Source organism: Arachis stenosperma, chromosome 10 (genome assembly GCF_014773155.1).
Source record: "Arachis stenosperma cultivar V10309 chromosome 10, arast.V10309.gnm1.PFL2, whole genome shotgun sequence".
Lineage (NCBI taxonomy): Eukaryota > Viridiplantae > Streptophyta > Magnoliopsida > Fabales > Fabaceae > Arachis > Arachis stenosperma.
The window spans coordinates 131,584,210-131,603,275 of record NC_080386.1 but is presented as its reverse complement, the minus strand read 5'-3'; the positions used below and the strand labels follow the sequence as shown (position 1 = coordinate 131,603,275).

Below are 19,066 nucleotides of genomic sequence, written 5' to 3'. Positions count from 1 at the left end.
AAATACATTTAATTATTTATCCACGCTAAAAAAAAATTACTTTAATGTTATTGATACTTTTCCGTAAACCCACATGGACGACTGATTCGTAAGTTTATTATTTTTTGGGTGAGAAATGCATGGATGCCTTTGTAAGCAAAATTTTGGTATTTTGGTAAACAAAATTTAATAATAAAAAATAAATTTTTTATTAAAGTATATTTTTGTAAAAAATATTTTTTTTGAAAAATAAATAAAGTTAACATTAGCTAACAGAAAAAATTTAAAATAGAATAAAGAGGAGGTTTTTTAAAGGTTATAAGGGAGAAAAATATACATTTTATATATAGACGAAAAGAAAGTGTCATTTTAGTATCTCAGAAGAGAAGACAAGAGTAAAATTTGTTCTCTTTTTAATTGATTTATACCTTGAATCTTTGTATATTCATGCAATATTGTAATTGATGAGATGGACACTTATTTTTTTTTGTCAATTTTCTCTGCTAGAAAGGAAGTAAAAAGAAATGGTCACAAGTAACAATTTAAGTTTACAATTCCTAATCAATCCATACATCTGAATAACTATTATGATTAATCTGGTGTGTCAATTGTTCATATTGATAAAATAAAATAGCTATTATTAGAACAGATCAACAGAATATGTTTCCATACACAAAAAAAATTAAAAGAAGATAAGAAACATCTAAATTTTTTAATTATAATATTTGAAATCTCTTCGTAATGATGTCAACCTTGTAAAGTATCACTCTTCACTTTTTTAGATTGTGATTTTTTTAATGTTTTGACCATAGAATTATAGTTAGAGATGGAAGAGGTTTCAAATGTTGGACTTCCTTTAAATATGCTGATATCATTGAAGAAATTTTTCTTAACTTTAACACCGAAATTTTTTAAGGTTTCTGAATTTGATATTGCAAATTTTTTAATATTTTTTGTTCTTCTTCAATCTTCTTCGTATATAATTTCTGTGTTTTTATTGTAAACTAAAAAATAGAATAAAATGTTGCATAATTACTTCTTTTAAATAAAAAAAATTATGTGTGTGAAACAAAAATAATTAGATACCAAGAAGAAGGTGGGAAAGGAGGAAGAAGAGTTTGAAAAAAATACAAAACAAAAAAATAGCATCAAATTTCTTTTATAACACAGAAATTTCTTGATTTTTACACTAAAATTTTGTTAATCGTGATATATAAAATAGAGTGCTACAGTTTGTTTTACTTTTATTCTTCTTTTTTCTTTTTTTGTTACTCTTATTTTTTGTGATGTCTTTTCTTTTCTTTTTTTTTCTTTTTATTTTTGTTTTTTTTAGAAAGAAAAATAATGAAAAAGAAAAAAGAAGAAGAGAGAAAGATGCAGAAAAAAGGAGAGAAAAAAGAAAAAGATAATATAACGATGATAATAAAGGAAGATGAGAAGAAAGAAGAAGAAACAAAGAAAAAATGTGTGTACGTAAATTTAACTTGATTTAATTTAATTAAAAAAATTTAATTATCTAGCATTTTTTTCTGATACCAAATGAATACATATATTCTAAGAGATAACAGATAGACTAACACCTGTTATGTTAGGTAAGAGTTATTTAAACTAATTAATTTAATGGGGGATGCTTCACATCCATGTAACCATGTAACCAAGTTGGTCCAACACAAAAAAAACTCAATACCATTAAATGAAATGTGAAATACACCCGCCCAACACACACGAAATCGCTCTTACCCAAGGCTTCTTCTTCTTCTCACGCTCGTTTATACACGGAGCGTCTTCTTCTTTGCGTTCCTCCTACTCTTCATTTTCCTCTTTTTTCGCGTTCCTTCTTCTTCACGTATTTTCTTCTTATCGTCATTCTTTTGTTGTTGTTACTGCCGTGTTTTTTTTGTCTTTTTCTCCTTCTTTCTCTATTGAAGAAGCAGTAGAAGGTGAGAAAAAAAAGTTTTAAATAGTGCAGAATGAACCGAACACAGTACTCATGGTGAACCGAACACAATACAATTGTATAGTACCGAGTGAACGAAATATAATCCATTATATAAAATCAAATTCAAACAACTTTCTGCAGAATGAACCGAATACAGTACTCATGGTGAACCAAACACAATACAATTGTATAGTACTGAGTGAATGAAACATAATCCATTATATAAAATCAAATTCAAACAGCTTTCTGCAGAATGAACCGAACACAGTACTCATGGTGAAACAATTGTATAGTATTGAGTGAACAAAACATAATCCATTATATAAAATCAAATTCAAATAATTCTGCCTACAATTTACATATTATCAATTCAATTCAATTCAATTCAATTCAGTACAGCTCCGTCCATTTAATTCAATTCAAATTAGCAATTACATTCCATTCAATTCGATTCAAAATCGAATAATTCAAACTTTGTCAGTTTGATTCGTTTCAGAAGAGTAGTCTAAATCGCTCTCTTGATTTGAAGTTGAGTCATTTATTGTTTCGATTCAGAAGTGCAGATCGAAGAAGAAAACGAAGAAGAATAGGAAGAAGATAAATGCAACGTAACCAGATCGAAATAAGAAAACAAGAAAATGAACGCGATCAGAGGAGAACGACAAAAGCAATGCAGATCAATAAGGAAGAACGCAAGCAGAGAAGAAGAAGGTTTACGTTGAGCAAAGCTTTATGTTGCAGCACGTTATATGTAGTTATATGTAGCGCGTGTATGACAAACAAGTGAAGGGTGGGGGATGCGCGTGTGGAGGAAATTACTTGGTTAACAATCATGTAAAAAATATATGGATGCAGAGCTTTTCTATTAATTTAAATATATTTTGATAAGTTTTATAAAAGTAAAATTTAATTCTATTGTAGATGTAATAAGATTTTTAATTAAAAATTAAAAAATGTTCATACTAGAACTTAATGAGTTATAGTGAGTTAAAATAATTGTAAAAATATTTTTAGTTTTGATATTTATGAGTTATATTGTTTTTAATTGTTTTACTTTTTTTATTGAAAAATTAAAAATTAATATATTCCAAAATATATAACGAAAGATTTGAAAGATATTTTATTTTTGCTGTTATAATGTGTTACTAAAATGTCTAAATATATTAATTATTTTAGTGCATGAATTAGTTCAAATGAACTTTATTTTGGACTGAGGGAAGCATTATACGTTTTTATTCTTCGCCTTTTGATTTAGATTGTGTTACTTTATTATCCTTATATTATATACATTAAATTATCATGAAATACAACGAATTTTACTCTATCTAAAAAAAAGTGGTTAGATAACATCTTTGTATAAAAAATAAAAAAGAATTGGATAATATGGTGAGAATATATAAGAGCCGTTGATAAAAACAAATTGACAATTCTAAACAGTTATCATTCATCCCAAATTTCGAATTTCTAATATTCATATCCAAAACACGTAGACACACATTCAAAAACAGCAATTTTTTTCATTATTTTTAAGCACTTATTTACAAATATCTTTATCATTATTTTTTAGTCTTTAACATCTTATTATTTTACTCTCATAATACGATATAGATTAGTTTTTAAAATAAGGAAAAGTATGAAAAGTCAATGAAATATTTATATAATATGTATAATGGAGGTTTATAGAGTATTAGAAATATAATCATTAATGTTACCTTTTTCCATCAGTTGAAATTTTTGGGATGAGTGGTATCATGACATTGTATTAAAGCACTAGATTTAAAAGGTTAAGAGTTCGATTCTTGGTGAATTTCAAAATCAGTTTAAACTAAATAAAATTTAACTATATAATAAAATTTAGGTTTCAAAAGTTTAACTATATATATAAAGTGATATAAAGTTTAAACTAAATTAGCACATAGATCGAAAAATTTGTTAACTCCTACAGCAATACTACTTAATTAAACAAAAGAATGATAGGATTGACGGTAAACATGAGTTTATTATGTTTAATATTTTTGTGTTACATCCATTCTTTATTAGTAGAAATTATAAATATTGAAAAAAATAGTGCGTAAATATACTTTATATTATACGATTTAACATAAAAAGTGAAAAACATTTTCCCATATAAAATTTATTGGGCCTTTATATAATACTAGCAAGATATCCGCGCATCGCGGGCAAAACAAACGAAAATAAAGGAGCATTGATATTGTATGAAAAAATATATGAAATCTTTTAAACAGACGAAAAAAATTGCTGTAAAAAAAAGTTATAAAGTATTATGTTATTTTGCTATTTATAAGAGATGTAAAAATATAAATGATGTTCTGAAATAATAAAAGTGGCTAAATTCAAAAGTAATAGATTGTGTTGTTATTGAAAATTTTTATTCTAAAATAGAAAGCATAAAATATTTTTTTTATATTTGTATCATGGAATCTTGAACAATTGCCAACTTCCATGGAATTAAAATAATTAAATAGAACTATAATGAAAAATATATAAAACAGAAAATAGCCTTCTTAGATATTGTCAAATTATCAATTATTATTTGTTTTTGGAATAAGATTTTGACCATGAATAAATTAAGTACTTTTATAGCCTCAAAGAAATACACTATCAAAAAGAAAGATTCAAATTAAAAATGAGAAAAAAAAATCATAACTGCTAATAAAAAAGATATATATCTATTTACATCTTTTATAGAAAAGACTCATCTTTTGACTATATTTTTTATATACTATTTTTTAATGTCATATGCTACAACAGCTAAACAATTTGATTTTAAAAGGACATTTTTCTTTAGACTTTCTTCAAAGTTTTGGCTTTTGAAAAAATACTATTTTTCAGAAATTTTGTCTTTTCTATATTTGTTAATATATATTTTTATAAGAACAAATATGTAACTATTCTTTCATTTTACTATATCCTTTTTTGCTTTTAGAAAACCTTCTTTGCTTTTAGAAAACTTAAATTCATGCATCTATTCTACAATTAGCCAATAATTTTCAGTGTAATATATTGAACATACAACAAAGTCAATACACAATTTTATGATAACTTTTATATCCAATGTTAGCCAAAATAAATGAAAAAAAATCAATAAAAAAATGACAATTACAAAATTTGAAACAAATATAATTTTTTCTTAAAATAAACCATTAACCAGAAATAGACAATTCAAGTATAATCTTATTTATAACATCATAACCCTTTTTAAGTATATAAAACTCACTACATGAATAATGTAATGGCATTTAAGATTTAGCTTTAATTTAGTGAAACATTCAAGTTAGCAATACAATGATGCAGTCTTGTGTATATCCTACTGGATGTGCATCAAAATTTATTCTTATTTCCAAGCTATATAGCCTGAATTGTTTGCTCAAACAAAGATAGTCAATGGGAGTGGATCCTCTCTAGTGAATAAAAAACTGGATGGTATGCAGTGTTTAATCTAACCATTCAACACTCTCTCTCTCTTATTTATTTCTGGTCCCACTATTAAAATCAAAGGTGAGAGATTGCACTGTATTTTGTCAAGTGTTGAAAAAACTGGAGATGATCCATTTCCGATAGTCAATTCAAGATCATCAATATTTAATGTGGCTTAATGGCAACCATGATGACTGGTAACTGCCCATGCTTTCTCTTCTACTCCAGCTCCTCCCAGCAAATATTGCTATTATTAAATGCAATCTGGGACAACATCTTGAGAGTTGAGACCTTTACCTTGTTATATCCAAGAAAGAATATGAAAACCACTTTGATACACGATTAGGATTACCTGCAAGATGCACAAAAGGTTCATGTTTTGTAATACCTAACATCTAAAATTATTAATATTGCACCAATAACATAAATAAAATTCCACGTAATAGTATAAAATCAACAAAAAGAAAAAACATCCTAATAAACATGACACAGAGAGTAGCAAGATATTGGTGAATGTTAACAACACATACCCAAGTCATTCACATTCTTTTATTTTTTTCCAAGAAAGAAAAACTCAAGTTGAAACAAAATATAAATAAATAAATGCAGAAAAAAGGAACTTTTACATAATTAAATCACATGAAAAGTTGTAACTAACACCTACATATTTTCTCCTAACCATCTAATAAAATATAAATATTATCTAAAAAGATTCATATAACTATATTAGATTTGAGGAAGTTCCTCTGACTACTTACATATTTAAAGATGCTAGTGGTACCAAACACTTGGAAATGAAGCCCGCGCTTTCTTCTGCAAAAATTAACAAATATTATTAGTATGATATAGCAAACTATGGAAAAGAAAGTGAAAATAATTAAAAAAGGGATACTTTTGGTAGAACGAAGAAGTTGGGATGAGATTGGAACGAAAGAATATTTCCAGCTTCTTCACTCTTTATTTCACAAACTTTGCTCACAAATAATCAAAATTAAAAACTGGTTTACTTCTATGTACAACAATTCTACAAATCAGATAAGTACACAACAAATAAAGGAATTCTTATAAGCCATTTTAAATTCCTTATTCATATATTTATTATTCCTAACAGATAACACATAAAATGATTGCTTAACACATTTACAATGCAGGTCAATCGCAACCTCGAATTCTCAATGTCTAAGAACTGACATAAGACATGAAAACAATAAAAAATCAGCAATATAATTAATAAAAGACAAATAAAGTAAGCTATCTAACAATAAAATATTAGGAACAAATTTTATGGGCAGGTCAGAGTAAGCTATGATCTTGATACAAATGGCACAGCTGCTGTTTGAACCTCAACCACAACTCCGCATCATCCTTTGCCAAATGGGAGATCATGATAATAGCAATGACACTCTCTTAATAGGTATGTTCATAACAAAGTTGAGGCATAGCAAATCAAATAAAATCAAATTAGGATGGTTGAGAAATCATGAAACCTCATATGTGTATATTGTCTTCAGTTCCTGAGATATTTCTGAAAACTCAATGAGGGGATGCCATAGAAGAACCTACTGTCTCCAACATGTTGTGGTAGCTGAACACTAAAAGAATCTGTAGTAAACCACATCATCAATCAAAGATGTAAGCACGGAGTGAACAAATGCACAATTCATAGTTAGTCTAAAATAAATATAAAGAAAGGTGAGTTACCGTGTGGATTGGAGCTTTACATCCTCCTTCAATAAGTTGCATTTACATAAAAAGCCATTACAATGAGAATTTCTATTTTAATAGGACATAAATTAAATCATTATGGCAAAGATATATCAGATGACTAAAACTTGAATCCACCAACTGGTCCTACTTGAAGAGCACCTTGAGTAACATCTTCCATTAGCCCTGGTCCAGCCCCTGACCATGAAGTACAATCCAAAAGATTTGCAATCTGCATAGCACACATACAAAACAGTAAATAACTATTATTTTCTTTTATAGAAAAAGATTGTATCAGAAAGAGAAATAAAAGAGATGAGACATCCTCATATAAATACAAAAATATATTATTAAAATCTAAAGGGATAAGCCATGTACCAATGTTAGATTATCCTTTTTCATTAGTTAGGAGAAAACACTTAAGCAGGCCAGGAGCTTTTCATCATAGGGAAGCCAAAATGGTAATCCAAATTCCTATCCCAAATGAAATCACATTTGAAAGGACTCAATAAAATCCCTAGGGTTCTTTTCTATGTCATTAAAAACCTTTGCCAATATCAAATTAAATTGCCTAAGCCAAAAACTAATAATGTTTTTCAGAAAGCCAACTTATATTATTCACAGAAAGCAAGAAACAGGAATGAAGTTAGCTCTTCTGCTTGAATGTAAAAATATCTACAATCAAGATATTAAAGGAATATATAGTGAATTTGCCACTCATAAGAAGGGCCATAGTTATATGCTTATAGCCTTTCCTGATCTTATGCTCAAATTTTAGTGCCACTTGAGAAATAAAAAGTAGAAATCAACTAAGCTCGAAGTCCATGTGATTATCTATTCGATTGAACATATCAAACTCATTTAGCTTTGTCATGACATTTATCTTTGCATGTAGCTTTTCCAAATTTGACAGTGTGATTGACATTATCACATGGACCAACCTATGGATAGAAGAAACTTCTTATTTAAAACAACTATCCAATCTATCAATTATTTGGAAAATGCATCTCTTCTAAGCTCAAAGTGTGACTAATAATTAATCAGTATTGGTATAGATTTTTAGTTCTTCATAGTATTGTTCTATCCTTTTCTTCTTCCTTCGTTCTAAGTCAAATCCTAAAGACAGGTTTAAAAATGAATAATAATAATAATAATAATAATAATAATAATAATAATAATAATAATAACAACGAAAATCTTTGCACTGCAAAAGCAAAGGAATTAAACTCCACAAATAAATTCTAAAACAAAAAACGCCATATTTGGTACTTTCTATCAAACAAAGATCATTTTTGGAGAGCCACAATATCATTTCTTTCTTTTAAAACTATTATGTCAAAATTTTTAGGTGTCTTGGGGAGGTCAAAACAATAGTATACTCACATTATTTATTTGGTGGCCAGTGCTCTTTTTTTCTTTTATTCCGTACATTCGCACATATCAATTGCTGAATTTGTTTTCTTTATTTTAAATCAACAATGATGAGAAGACTCAAAAAAGGAAATTTAGAAAACAATAGAAACAATGCAATAATCTAAATAAGGACCATTCTTGCCTTACAGCAAATTATACTACTTTCACCATTAATATAACAATTAAGAGACACTACCACCTTTGCCACTGCTAAATGATCAAACCTGATTTGGTTTTGCTCTTTTGCCAGAACTATTTAATCATTTTTCTTATCATCACATTTGCTATGGCCTGTGGAAAATAGGAACCACTCTCACCGCATACTATTACCACCTATCACTGTTATGTTATTATAATGAAATACTAATTTTGTTATAATATATATCATTGTTGTTATTAACAACCATCATCAACCATGTTTATTAAGCACACACCCATATTAGCCCCAAGAGATGTCAGCTTCGGTTTTGGTATTCAAGCAATGTAGAATGATAATAAACATAAATACGAAATCAGATGGAACCTGCAAGAATCCTATGCTTACCTGTTTTTACCCATGTATTACAGAATCATTTACGACAACACTTTAAGCTGCAACTTCTTGGTATATGTGCAAAACCTAAACAGCAAAACAAAAATGACAAAAAAAAATAATGCTTGAAGCAATCAGAAAAAGAAAAGAACTCTAATGTTGAAAACTGAAGCCCAAAACTGACCATCTTTAGAGACCTTGAGCGATGAAGAACTTCTTCTCAAAGCTCAAGCAACAACAGCAACAGTGTCTTCGACCCTTCACATTACCAAGAGATCCACAACCCGAACCAAAGTTTGAAAATGCAGCAGCTATTCCACCGAAACACTAAGCAGGTAAAATCAAAAGCAAACACAGCGTTGTGCTTCGGTTAAACACGACTCCGAAGGCAAAACCCGCTGCTGCTGCAGGGTCTCAGCCTCCTCTCCCACAGAAAGATTCGTTCACCAACCTCAACATGCATACCAACCAACTACAACACCGTCAAACTCGCAGACCTTTCCCTTTGCCCTCTTCTTCAACTCACGCCTTTTCCAGTCTTCCATTTTGCTTCTGTATTTTCTCTAATCGTGAATGGTCGTGAGATTGAATTGAGAGAGAAACAAATTGAGGAAAGAGAGAGAGAAATGATAAATTCGAAATTTTTTTTGAAGAAGATTAAAAGTTTAAAACTCATTTGAAAATTTTTGCGGGAAAATTCCCGCTAATGAGTTTTGTTTAGAATTTGAAATCAAAACATTTGGCTGATCAACGAAAGGCAATCCGTGTGATGATGTTATTAGCCAATCAAATGCTACGATTATCCACTGTATTTGGAAAATTGGAATTAGGGATACAAAAAGTTTGAATTACCTGAAAGTCTTCTGTGCAAAACAACACTTTAAGCTCCAGTTCAGTATTATGTGTGCTTTGTTTTTAAGGAAAGAAAGATTATTAGAAGAATTTTCTAATGTTTTTGGTTTATATGCATGAAGTTAGATCTAGATTTAAAACGAAAATATCTTTTATGTGTGAATTTTGGTTGAATGTTTGCTGATTTTGGAGGGAGTTAACTTTGCTTATTAAGTGAGGATTCTTTAACTAATTCTCGTTTTGTTCTAGGATGACTCACAGCGACGATGAAGTTATTGGTCTGGGAAACAAGACTGCCAGCGGAAACAAGAGGAAGTCTCCCCGTGACTCCCTTGATAATGATTCCAGATAATTAAAAAAAAATGACCGAGAAGATAGATGAAGAGAAGCAGAATTTAGATGAAGATAGAGATTTGGAATACAACCCTGATGTTGATGTTGAATACCTCATGATGATATTTTGACTAATACTTCAATTTACAGGTCTCCTCTTGAGTCTAAGGATTACACTGATGACTGAAACACGTAAGCTAATTAGTGAAGTGCAGTTTAGGAGCAATTCGGTATCGTGTGGGGCTTCCTTGCGTATCACTTTTTTCATGGATTCGAAGTTAGTGATCGATGAGGCTACTACTGTAGAGCAAGTTGCTGCTCTAGTGACTGAATCTGCCTCAATCACCAGAGCAGCAACTTACTCTACAGTAGTAGTCTCATCGATCACTAAATGTTTAAACACTTCGAATTCATAAAAAGTGCTACGCAAGAAAGCCCCACACAATACCGAATTGCTCCAGAAAATCACACTTGGACTTTTACCAATTAGCTTCCGTGTTTCAGTCATCAGGGTGTAATTCTTAGACTCAAGAGGGGACCTGCAAATTGAAGTATTAGTCAAAATATCTTTAATGTTTTCGAGAGAAACAATTCAACAAAATAATTTTCCTTTTGAGTAACAGAAAAAAGCAGGAATTACTCATCATGAGGTATTCAACATCAACTTCAGGATTGTATCTCAAATCTCTATCTTCATCTACATTCTGCTCCTCTTCATCTATCTCCTCGTGTCCTTTTTTTTATTATCTGGAGAATAATTCTCAGGGGATTCACTGGGAGACTTCCTCTTATTTCCGCTGGTAGTCTTGTTTCCCAGACCAAGAACTTCATCATCGCTGTGAGTCATCCTATAACAAAACAAAAATTAGTTGAAAAATTCTTACTTAACAAGCAAAGTTAACCCTCTTCAAAATCAGTAAACATTCAACCCAAAACTCACACATAAAAGATATTTTCCTTCTAAATCTAGATCCAACCTTATGCATATAAACTAAAAACACTACAAAATTAAAAATTCATCTAATAATCTTTCTTTCCTCAAAAACAAGGCACACATAATACTGAACTGGAACTAACTAGTGCGAAACCCTCGCATAGAAAGTGAAACTGAATTTTCCAAACTAGAACTACACAATAGAAAAAAACGAATTAGAATTCAGGATTGAGCTGTTGCAATTGTAAATAATGTGATAATGATTTGAAGGAGAACGTAAATCGCGAAGAAAATCCAAATCCAGAGCACTAAAAACGAATATGGAAACGATGTGACTGCGTAAGAGTTAAATCTCAATTTGACCCCTGAAATTTAGCCCGATACTCAGAATGACCCTCACAATTTCGTTGGCCCCAATTAGAACCCCCAAATTTGCAATTGTGGCTCCAACTTGCCCCTGCCATCATCTCCGTCACCAAAATGCTAATTTGATGCAATTGCATGACACGGTGGACACTACTTAAACGACGGCGCATTGGTTTTGTGCCGAAGCCCTTAAAAAACCACACCGTTTCAGTTTTTTGTGGGTTAAAACTCTCTTTCTTTCCACTATGACGATCATAAGTTGTCAAACATCAAGAAAATCCTTACACTACGTGGTTTCCAAAGGTTTTGCGTGCGAAACTAATGCGCCGTCGTTTAATTAGTGTCCAACATGTCATGCAATTGCGCTAGATCAGCATTCCGGTGACGAAGATGATCACAGGGGCAAGCTGGAGCCACAATTGTAAATTTGGGGGTTTTAATTGGGGCCAACAAAATTATGGGGGTCATTCTGAGCATCAGGCCAAATTTCAGGGGCCAAATTGAGATTTAACTCGACTGCGTAATGATTGATCAAATTGCAAACATCATTTGCTCAAAAGATATATCACAGAAGAGAAGAAACTAAATAGCAACGATAAATTGAATTTTCTTTTTCTCCGCTGATGGATTTGCGTGATTATACTTGTAAAACAGTGAGATATATATAAAAAAGAAATGGTACGTCCATGCATTTCTCGCCATATGTTACTTGAATCAGTAACTGAGCAATAGGCCTCCGTGCATTTCTCAGCCAAAAAGTAATAAACTTACCAATGAGACGTCCATAGGCCTTCCCATCAGTGCAAGAAAATATAGCCTTTAAAAGTAGCAGACGAATCAACCAGAGTCTTCAAATAAATTTTGCAAACAGCAAAGAGCAAAAAGGAATTGTGAGTTTACCTTTCTGTAGGAATTTATCCAGGAAAGTGGCATCGGTCCTATGACACAAATGCTCAAAATTGATAACCTTAGCTTTTAAAGATTAAGACGGTCTAAAAATGGCAGGAGAATTACACACACAAACACTCTCTCTCTCTCCTTCACACACACAGAATTTCTTTTTTTTTTTTTCTTTTTTTTTCAACCAAAAAAGATACATTCAAGTACAATAGTAGAAGAGTTTTGCAAGCAGAAGCTATTAAAAAGAGCAGGATGAAATTGCAGAGAAAGAAACAGTTGCTAATTCAACTTAAGGGATTCTAAAATTCAAGTTATGTCAAATTAGAAAATTTTTGGTATCATAGTTCAGGAGCTAAATAGGGAAAGACATTTTTTAATCACTCTGATTTATGTTTACATGATACTAGGAAAGAGAAAAAAGTCCATAGGCCTTTCCATGGGGACTGTATTTTTTAGTTAATTTCCATTTTGCTCCTCTCCAAGAACAGCATAGAGTAATGGGGAACAGAATGCATTCATTATATTAATGTATGACCAGTACCTACAATAACAATGAACCAATTCACCTGACTAACCTCCAGTTGTTGGGCAATTATAATATCATCTTTGCTGGAGTTGGAGAACAACTGCGATGCACTTTTCTTTACAAGTCTGCAAAAATATCCCAAAGATATACACTCTCATATTTAGTAAAGATCAATTTGGAATACAAGTTTAAGTTACTGAATATAAATATTTCCATAAAGGAGAGAAGAACATACCTAGGTTTTAACAGAAGCAACAGTTGATGACGTCTTTCCTCGAGAACGTCTTCAATCTTTTTCCTTGAACCAAAAATCTAGTTGCAATGTACTACCTCACACCAGCACACTGACATTACATAATCACAACTGATATTCATGGAATAGCCTATGAAGCTGTGAAGCACAAATGTGGGAGCATATAAAATTAGTACAAAAGTCGTAAACTTTCATATTTTGTCTGTTAATAATAATAATAATAGTAACAGAGACAAATGAAACTATTCTCTATAATTGATGAAAAATGAACAAAAAAGTTCCATCATCATAATTCATAAGTGCGAAGCCGAGAGTGACTAACCAAAGGCACTAATTCATTAGGAGGATCAAGAAACGTGACCAAATCCTGTTCATCTCAAAGGGCTTATCGTCCCAAGGGGACACGTAGACTTCACTGCTTCTTCTGCTTCCAAACATGTTACCAACAACCAAAAAAGAATCCAACTTTGTCCTTTGAGGTTTGTTTGGGTGATACATAGCAATATATCAAATTGAAGAAGCAGCAGCATGAGGAAGTAGTAGTGTTATTGACCTGTGAAGTTCGGAAGAGTTGAGTGGCGCCCCCACCACCACCGAGTTGGAGCCTCGCAGGTAGAGAGGTTGGTGAAACAAACGCTGCGTAATTCAAAGAGAAAATCTCCGTTGTTCTCTCTTTCTCTGCCTTATACCACTACTTCGTCACACACACTCTCCGTTGTTCTCTCTTTCACCGGTGGAATCTTTTATCGACGCTTTTCTCTCTGGTTTGCTTCGTCGAACTTCATGTCGTGCCGGCTTTCTAAAAATGGCGAGAGGTGACGACACCGAGGACCCTCACAGTAAATCGCCATGGCCAAGAAGGGTTCAGCCGTAACTCTCTGTCGCCATCCCTCTCTCTACTTGAAACCCTAACTGGTTCTCTCCCTCATACTCGCAAACGGAACCTGATTGAAAGGGCCGAAACCAGATCAAGCTGAGGATTTTCACAATGGTGAAGCCCTCAAGATTATAGGGGTGGCAATGGGTAGCATACCGCGGGTTGAAATTTTTAATTAAACTCAACACTATTTTATTAGTGGGTTGAGAATATTCTAACCCTAATTCTACTCGTTCTTAGTTTACGGGTGTTCGATTCTACTTGTGGGTTATAAAAAATATATAACATTATTATATAATTCTATGTTAATTTAAAATAGAACTGATTTTTATGTAAAAAACAATATTATTAAATTATTAATTAATGATTTTTTTTAATGACTAAAGATCTTTTACATTTAGTAAAACGTCTTTGGTTTAACATTCACTTAAAATGTATTTTTATATAAGTATATAACATATACATATATAGGATGCAAGCTGGTCGGGTAGGGTTGAGACTCAACCCGCATCCTACCCAACCTACATGAAAACCCTACCCGCACCCTACCCTACCCGCTGCATATCGAGTTGGCAACCCTATCTGACCGAGTAGGATTGGATTGGGTACCCGGGTACATATTGTCACCCCTACTCAATAATCATATGCTTATAACTATTTTTATAATATATTCTGATTCATTTATGTCTTCATAATTTTTTGGCATCTTAATTAGTAGGGATGTTATCGGTTCGGTTTGATTCAGTTTTGGACCAAAAACTAACCGAACCGATATGTTCGGTTCCTACAGACACATAACTGTTCGATTTGCTATTTTTACAACAACCGAACCGAACCAACAGCAGTTTGATTTGGTCGGTTTTTTCGGTTTTTAATTCCTAATGAGTAGAATATGAATCACAATAATTAGAGATTCAAAATAGTTAATAAACTGAAATAATAAGAGTAAAATATTGAAATGGTTAGGGGTTGGAGTTTTTTGTTGTTAGGTTAAAGGTTAAAATGGTTAAAACATTGAAATGTATGCATATCTTCGGTTCGGTTTAGTTTGGTTCGGTTTCTATCGAGCCAACCGAACCGATCGATTTTGTCAGAAAAAACCAAAAAAACCCAATTTTTTCGGTTTTCAAGTTGGTTGTTGTAATTTTCGATTCGATTTTGCGGTAATTTTCGGTCCAGTTCGATAACTTACACCGCTATTAATTAGTTGGTTATATGTAAATAATACTGGGAATAAATTGCTTGAATGTGTGTTTGGATCTGTTGAGTGTTGATTCTATTTGAATTTATATAACACAAAATATGTTGTTATATATATAATGGTTTGGGTGTTGGGTTATGCTGTGTTTGCACTTGGGTGAATATTTATTTTGTCTATTTGATGTGAATCTTTTCGTGTTTTTTCGATCTATTTTTGCTTTCTTGGTTGAAATGCGAAAAAATTTGTGTCTTGATTTGCACCTGGATTGTTGCAAGTGGCTATGATATTCCTTCACTTTTTTATGATGAGTTTTCTCTATTTTGTGTTTCAAAGAGATCAAAAATCCTGTGAGTCACGCACTCTATAATCCTCGACTCTTCTACTGCCTCGAGAGCTACCATCAATCCAATGTGCTTGAAGCATACACCCGCCTTCGAAAAGCCGCAAAATAACCAAGGTTCTAAAAACCGGACCGGTCATCAAACCGCTCTAGTCACTAGTTTATTGGTTCATTGGTCTAACTAACCGGTGATTCAACCGGAAAAATCGTTTTAGAATAGAATAATAAATAAATTATACATAAACATCCTAAAATATAATTATAGTCTAATATAGATCTTAAAATATGTTTGAAAATTAAAACACTACATAAAATATCATTAACCAAATACATATGATCTTATCAAAATCCAAACTCAAAAGTTAAATAGTAAAAAAGCATATCTAAATATTAAATCCCAACATCATGCTTTATCAATCATCAAAATCTGCAAGAACTTGTTGCAAATCTGTTTCGATGGGATTATCTTCACCTTCATTCCCACCCTCTTGAGCAGAAGAATCAAGAGATGCAGCATAAAGACCACTACTACCACTGCCACTTTGATATAAATCAGCATCAATTTCAACTAATAAAATACACATGTTATCATTATCATTATTACATTATAAACTAACAACATTCTAATAAATCATTAGAAAATAAATATACTATACTCACACAATAAGTTATCCACATTATTAGGAAGATCAGGCTCTTTCTCTACAACCTCTTTAGTCACCCAAAAGTCAACTAGACTGATACTTTCATAATCAATTGGATCATATTGTATCTTTTGCTTTCTTTTTTCTTTTTCCTTCCTAAAAAGTTAAATACAATATATGAAGATTTAATAATTTACGTATGAAACAATATGATATTTCATGAAACATATATTACCTGGATTTAAGACGCAAATTATAGGTAACATAAACAATGTCATTCAGTCTATCATGCTCCAATCTATTTCTTCTTTTTGTATGAATCTGGTCAAAAAGACTCCAATTTCTCTCACACCCAGAAGAAGCAGATGCTTGGCTAAGAATGCAAACAATTATCTTTTGTAAACATGGAGCAGAGCTACCGAATAACCTCCACCATTCATCTACCAATTATAAAACTATAACATTTAGAAGTTATCAATTAAGAACATAGGAGCATAAAACAAGTTACTATTAATTAAACAAATATTTAGCCATATTCTTACCAGGCTTTAGTTGAGATGCAACTCGAATAGTTTCTGGTCTATCAAAACTTTCCTTCCGATCTCTATATAAATGTATTTCTTTCATTGTCTCAACTGAATCTAAATTGTTACACTTGCAATACAAGGTAACAAGATCAAGCAAACCTCGCATAACATCAGGTGCTTCTTTATAATTTTCATTAAAAAAAGAATGAAGGATTCAGGAAGTAAGCTGCCGCATGAAGATCTTTCTTCAAATGCTTGTCCCATTTTGAGTTGATAATATCTGTGTACAGCTGATATGCAGTCTTGTTTTGCCTAAACATCTCTTTAATTGCATCTTCTGCCCTTAGCATTCCTTCATAAACATATCCCAAAGATGGTTTGTCATCAACATCAACAAGCCTCAGTAATTTAAATAGAGGGCCCACAAGTTTACATACAGTAAAACAATCCTCCCAAAATTTGCAATAAAAAAATAATAGCATTCATAGCTCTACCAGTAGCACTCCTTCCTAATTTGTGATCAGTGAAAATTGAATCTACAACCAATGCTTGCAAATCCTTTTTACAGTCAAAGATGCTCTTCAATGTGATAAATACAGTCGCAAAACGGGTTGCACCAGGACGTATACTTTCTCTCTAATGAGGTCTTTTTCTTAGCCAAGATAAAAAAAATCGTATGATTGTACACAAATACTGTGATCTTTAAAGCACGTGTTGCAAGGTTAGAAATATGCGCCATGCTGCTTATATCTTTTAAAATAAGATTTAGGCAATGAGCAGCACATGGTGACCAATAGATATTATCATATTTTCTATTGATAAGCCTACCAGCAGCAACATAATTGGCCGCATTGTCAGTTACAATATGCAAAATATCATTAGGGTCAATCCATTCAATCACCTCAGAAAACAAATTACACAAGTGTGAAGCATTTTTTACGATACTGGAAGCATCTATTGATTTCACAAAGTACAAACCTTTAGAACAATAGACCAGGAAATTGATTAACGTTCTTTGTCTTTGATCTGTCCAACCATCAGCCATGAGGGTACATCCAGTTTCCTTCCATGCACTCCTATAACTATCAACTAGCATTTGACATTCTCTTTTAAGATCAGCCAACAAGTGAACCCTTAACTTATCATAAGAAGGACCCTTGTAACTAGGTCCAATACCAGCAATACCATCTAACATATCTTGGGAAAATGGCGACATCACAGCATTAAATGGAATTTTATAATCCAAAAGTCACCGAGCAAACCGTTTATCAACCTCGTGTATCGCCTCTTTGTTTTGCAAAACACTTTTAATACTTGGTTGAGCTCCTGGAGTTGTTCTTGGTGCAAACATAGTAGGAATGACTTTGGTTTTTTTCTTTGGATCGCCTCCAACTTCTTGCTAACTCGAAGTACGCTGCTGTTCTTCTTGAGCTATTGCCTCAACAATTGCATCCTCTACCTCATCAACAACCTCTTCACTAAAACTTACTTTTCTTTTGTTTTTGTTGGTATGAATTTCTTTCAACAAGCTTTCTATCCATTTTTTCACATCATATGGAACTTTAGGACATTTTTTCACGTCTCCAGTAATCTTTGCTAGATATTTTTTCATCCTGTGAATTCCACCTCCATTAAAAACTTGTAGACAAAATAAATATTGATATTATGGTTTTCCATTCATTATTTGTAGAGCAACATATTTTCAAGCTAAATCTGTTTTTTTTCGTAGGTTAGAAGAACCTTGTGACTGACTATCGTTAGCACTACGGGGATTAGGATTAGCAGCATCATTCGAAATAGGAGGATCGACAGACAAGTTATTATTCACAGAAGCATTGTTATCAGCAATTGCTTCTTGATTAATACTATTATCCATAACTGAAATTAATAAAACGGATATGAAATTAAAAACAGCCACAACACAATGAAAAAAAAAAAAAATCCTCAACAAGACCATATCTAAATTCTGCCTACAGCATTCAACAATATGTGTTTCTCTATTAACCCTATCTTAATAACCCTTTCTTACCTATTTCTTTCATTTCTTTATTCTAATTTTTATCTCATTTAATTAATTTATTGATATGTGTTTCAGTGCCTGGGCTATGGATGCTTTGTATGCCATTGTTTATGATATTAGACTTCTTGCTGAGAAGGTATTGATTCCCATTTCATTCTTTTTCTTCTAGAAGTTTATTGTGAGGTTTTGTGCCATGGTAGTTTGATAGAGAGTTAGCTTCAAATGAGAAATTCTCGGAGAAATTGAAAGGAGCTTGTTTATTTCTTATAAAACTATTTGGTGTTCTTG

The 19,066-nt window shown here is 31.8% G+C and overlaps 1 protein-coding gene and 2 long non-coding RNA genes across 8 annotated transcripts; all 3 read right to left on the bottom strand.

Annotated features, from left to right (window-relative positions):
- Window positions 1–5,179: 5,179 nt before the first annotated feature.
- Window positions 5,180–10,522, bottom strand: LOC130954319 (uncharacterized). 3 transcript variants are annotated; one of them, XR_009076256.1, is made up of 7 exons: window positions 9,858–10,522; window positions 9,190–9,568; window positions 9,018–9,092; window positions 7,058–7,292; window positions 6,844–6,958; window positions 6,115–6,169; window positions 5,180–5,708 (listed from the first exon to the last, which is right to left on the bottom strand). It is a non-coding gene; the product is annotated as an uncharacterized LOC130954319 (long non-coding RNA). The 3 variants fall into 3 exon arrangements; XR_009076257.1 differs by having other exon boundaries at window positions 9,190–9,557; XR_009076255.1 differs by having other exon boundaries at window positions 9,190–10,522.
- A 9-nt stretch (window positions 10,523–10,531) lies between these two features.
- LOC130954321 (uncharacterized) lies at window positions 10,532–14,192 on the bottom strand. Of its 4 annotated transcripts, XR_009076261.1 has the most exons (5): window positions 13,492–14,192; window positions 13,152–13,307; window positions 12,391–13,041; window positions 12,262–12,307; window positions 10,532–11,317 (listed from the first exon to the last, which is right to left on the bottom strand). It is a non-coding gene; the product is annotated as an uncharacterized LOC130954321 (long non-coding RNA). The 4 variants fall into 4 exon arrangements; XR_009076259.1 differs by having other exon boundaries at window positions 12,262–13,041; XR_009076260.1 differs by lacking the exon at window positions 10,532–11,317 and having other exon boundaries at window positions 11,326–13,041; window positions 13,492–13,593; window positions 13,723–14,192.
- A 1,808-nt stretch (window positions 14,193–16,000) lies between these two features.
- LOC130957772 (uncharacterized) lies at window positions 16,001–17,974 on the bottom strand. The gene is made up of 7 exons (XM_057884617.1): window positions 17,453–17,974; window positions 17,253–17,337; window positions 16,989–17,110; window positions 16,774–16,885; window positions 16,467–16,671; window positions 16,248–16,387; window positions 16,001–16,155 (listed from the first exon to the last, which is right to left on the bottom strand). Exons 1-7 carry the CDS (start codon window positions 17,972–17,974, stop codon window positions 16,001–16,003), a joined length of 1,341 nt encoding a protein of 446 aa, XP_057740600.1.
- Window positions 17,975–19,066: the final 1,092 nt, after the last annotated feature.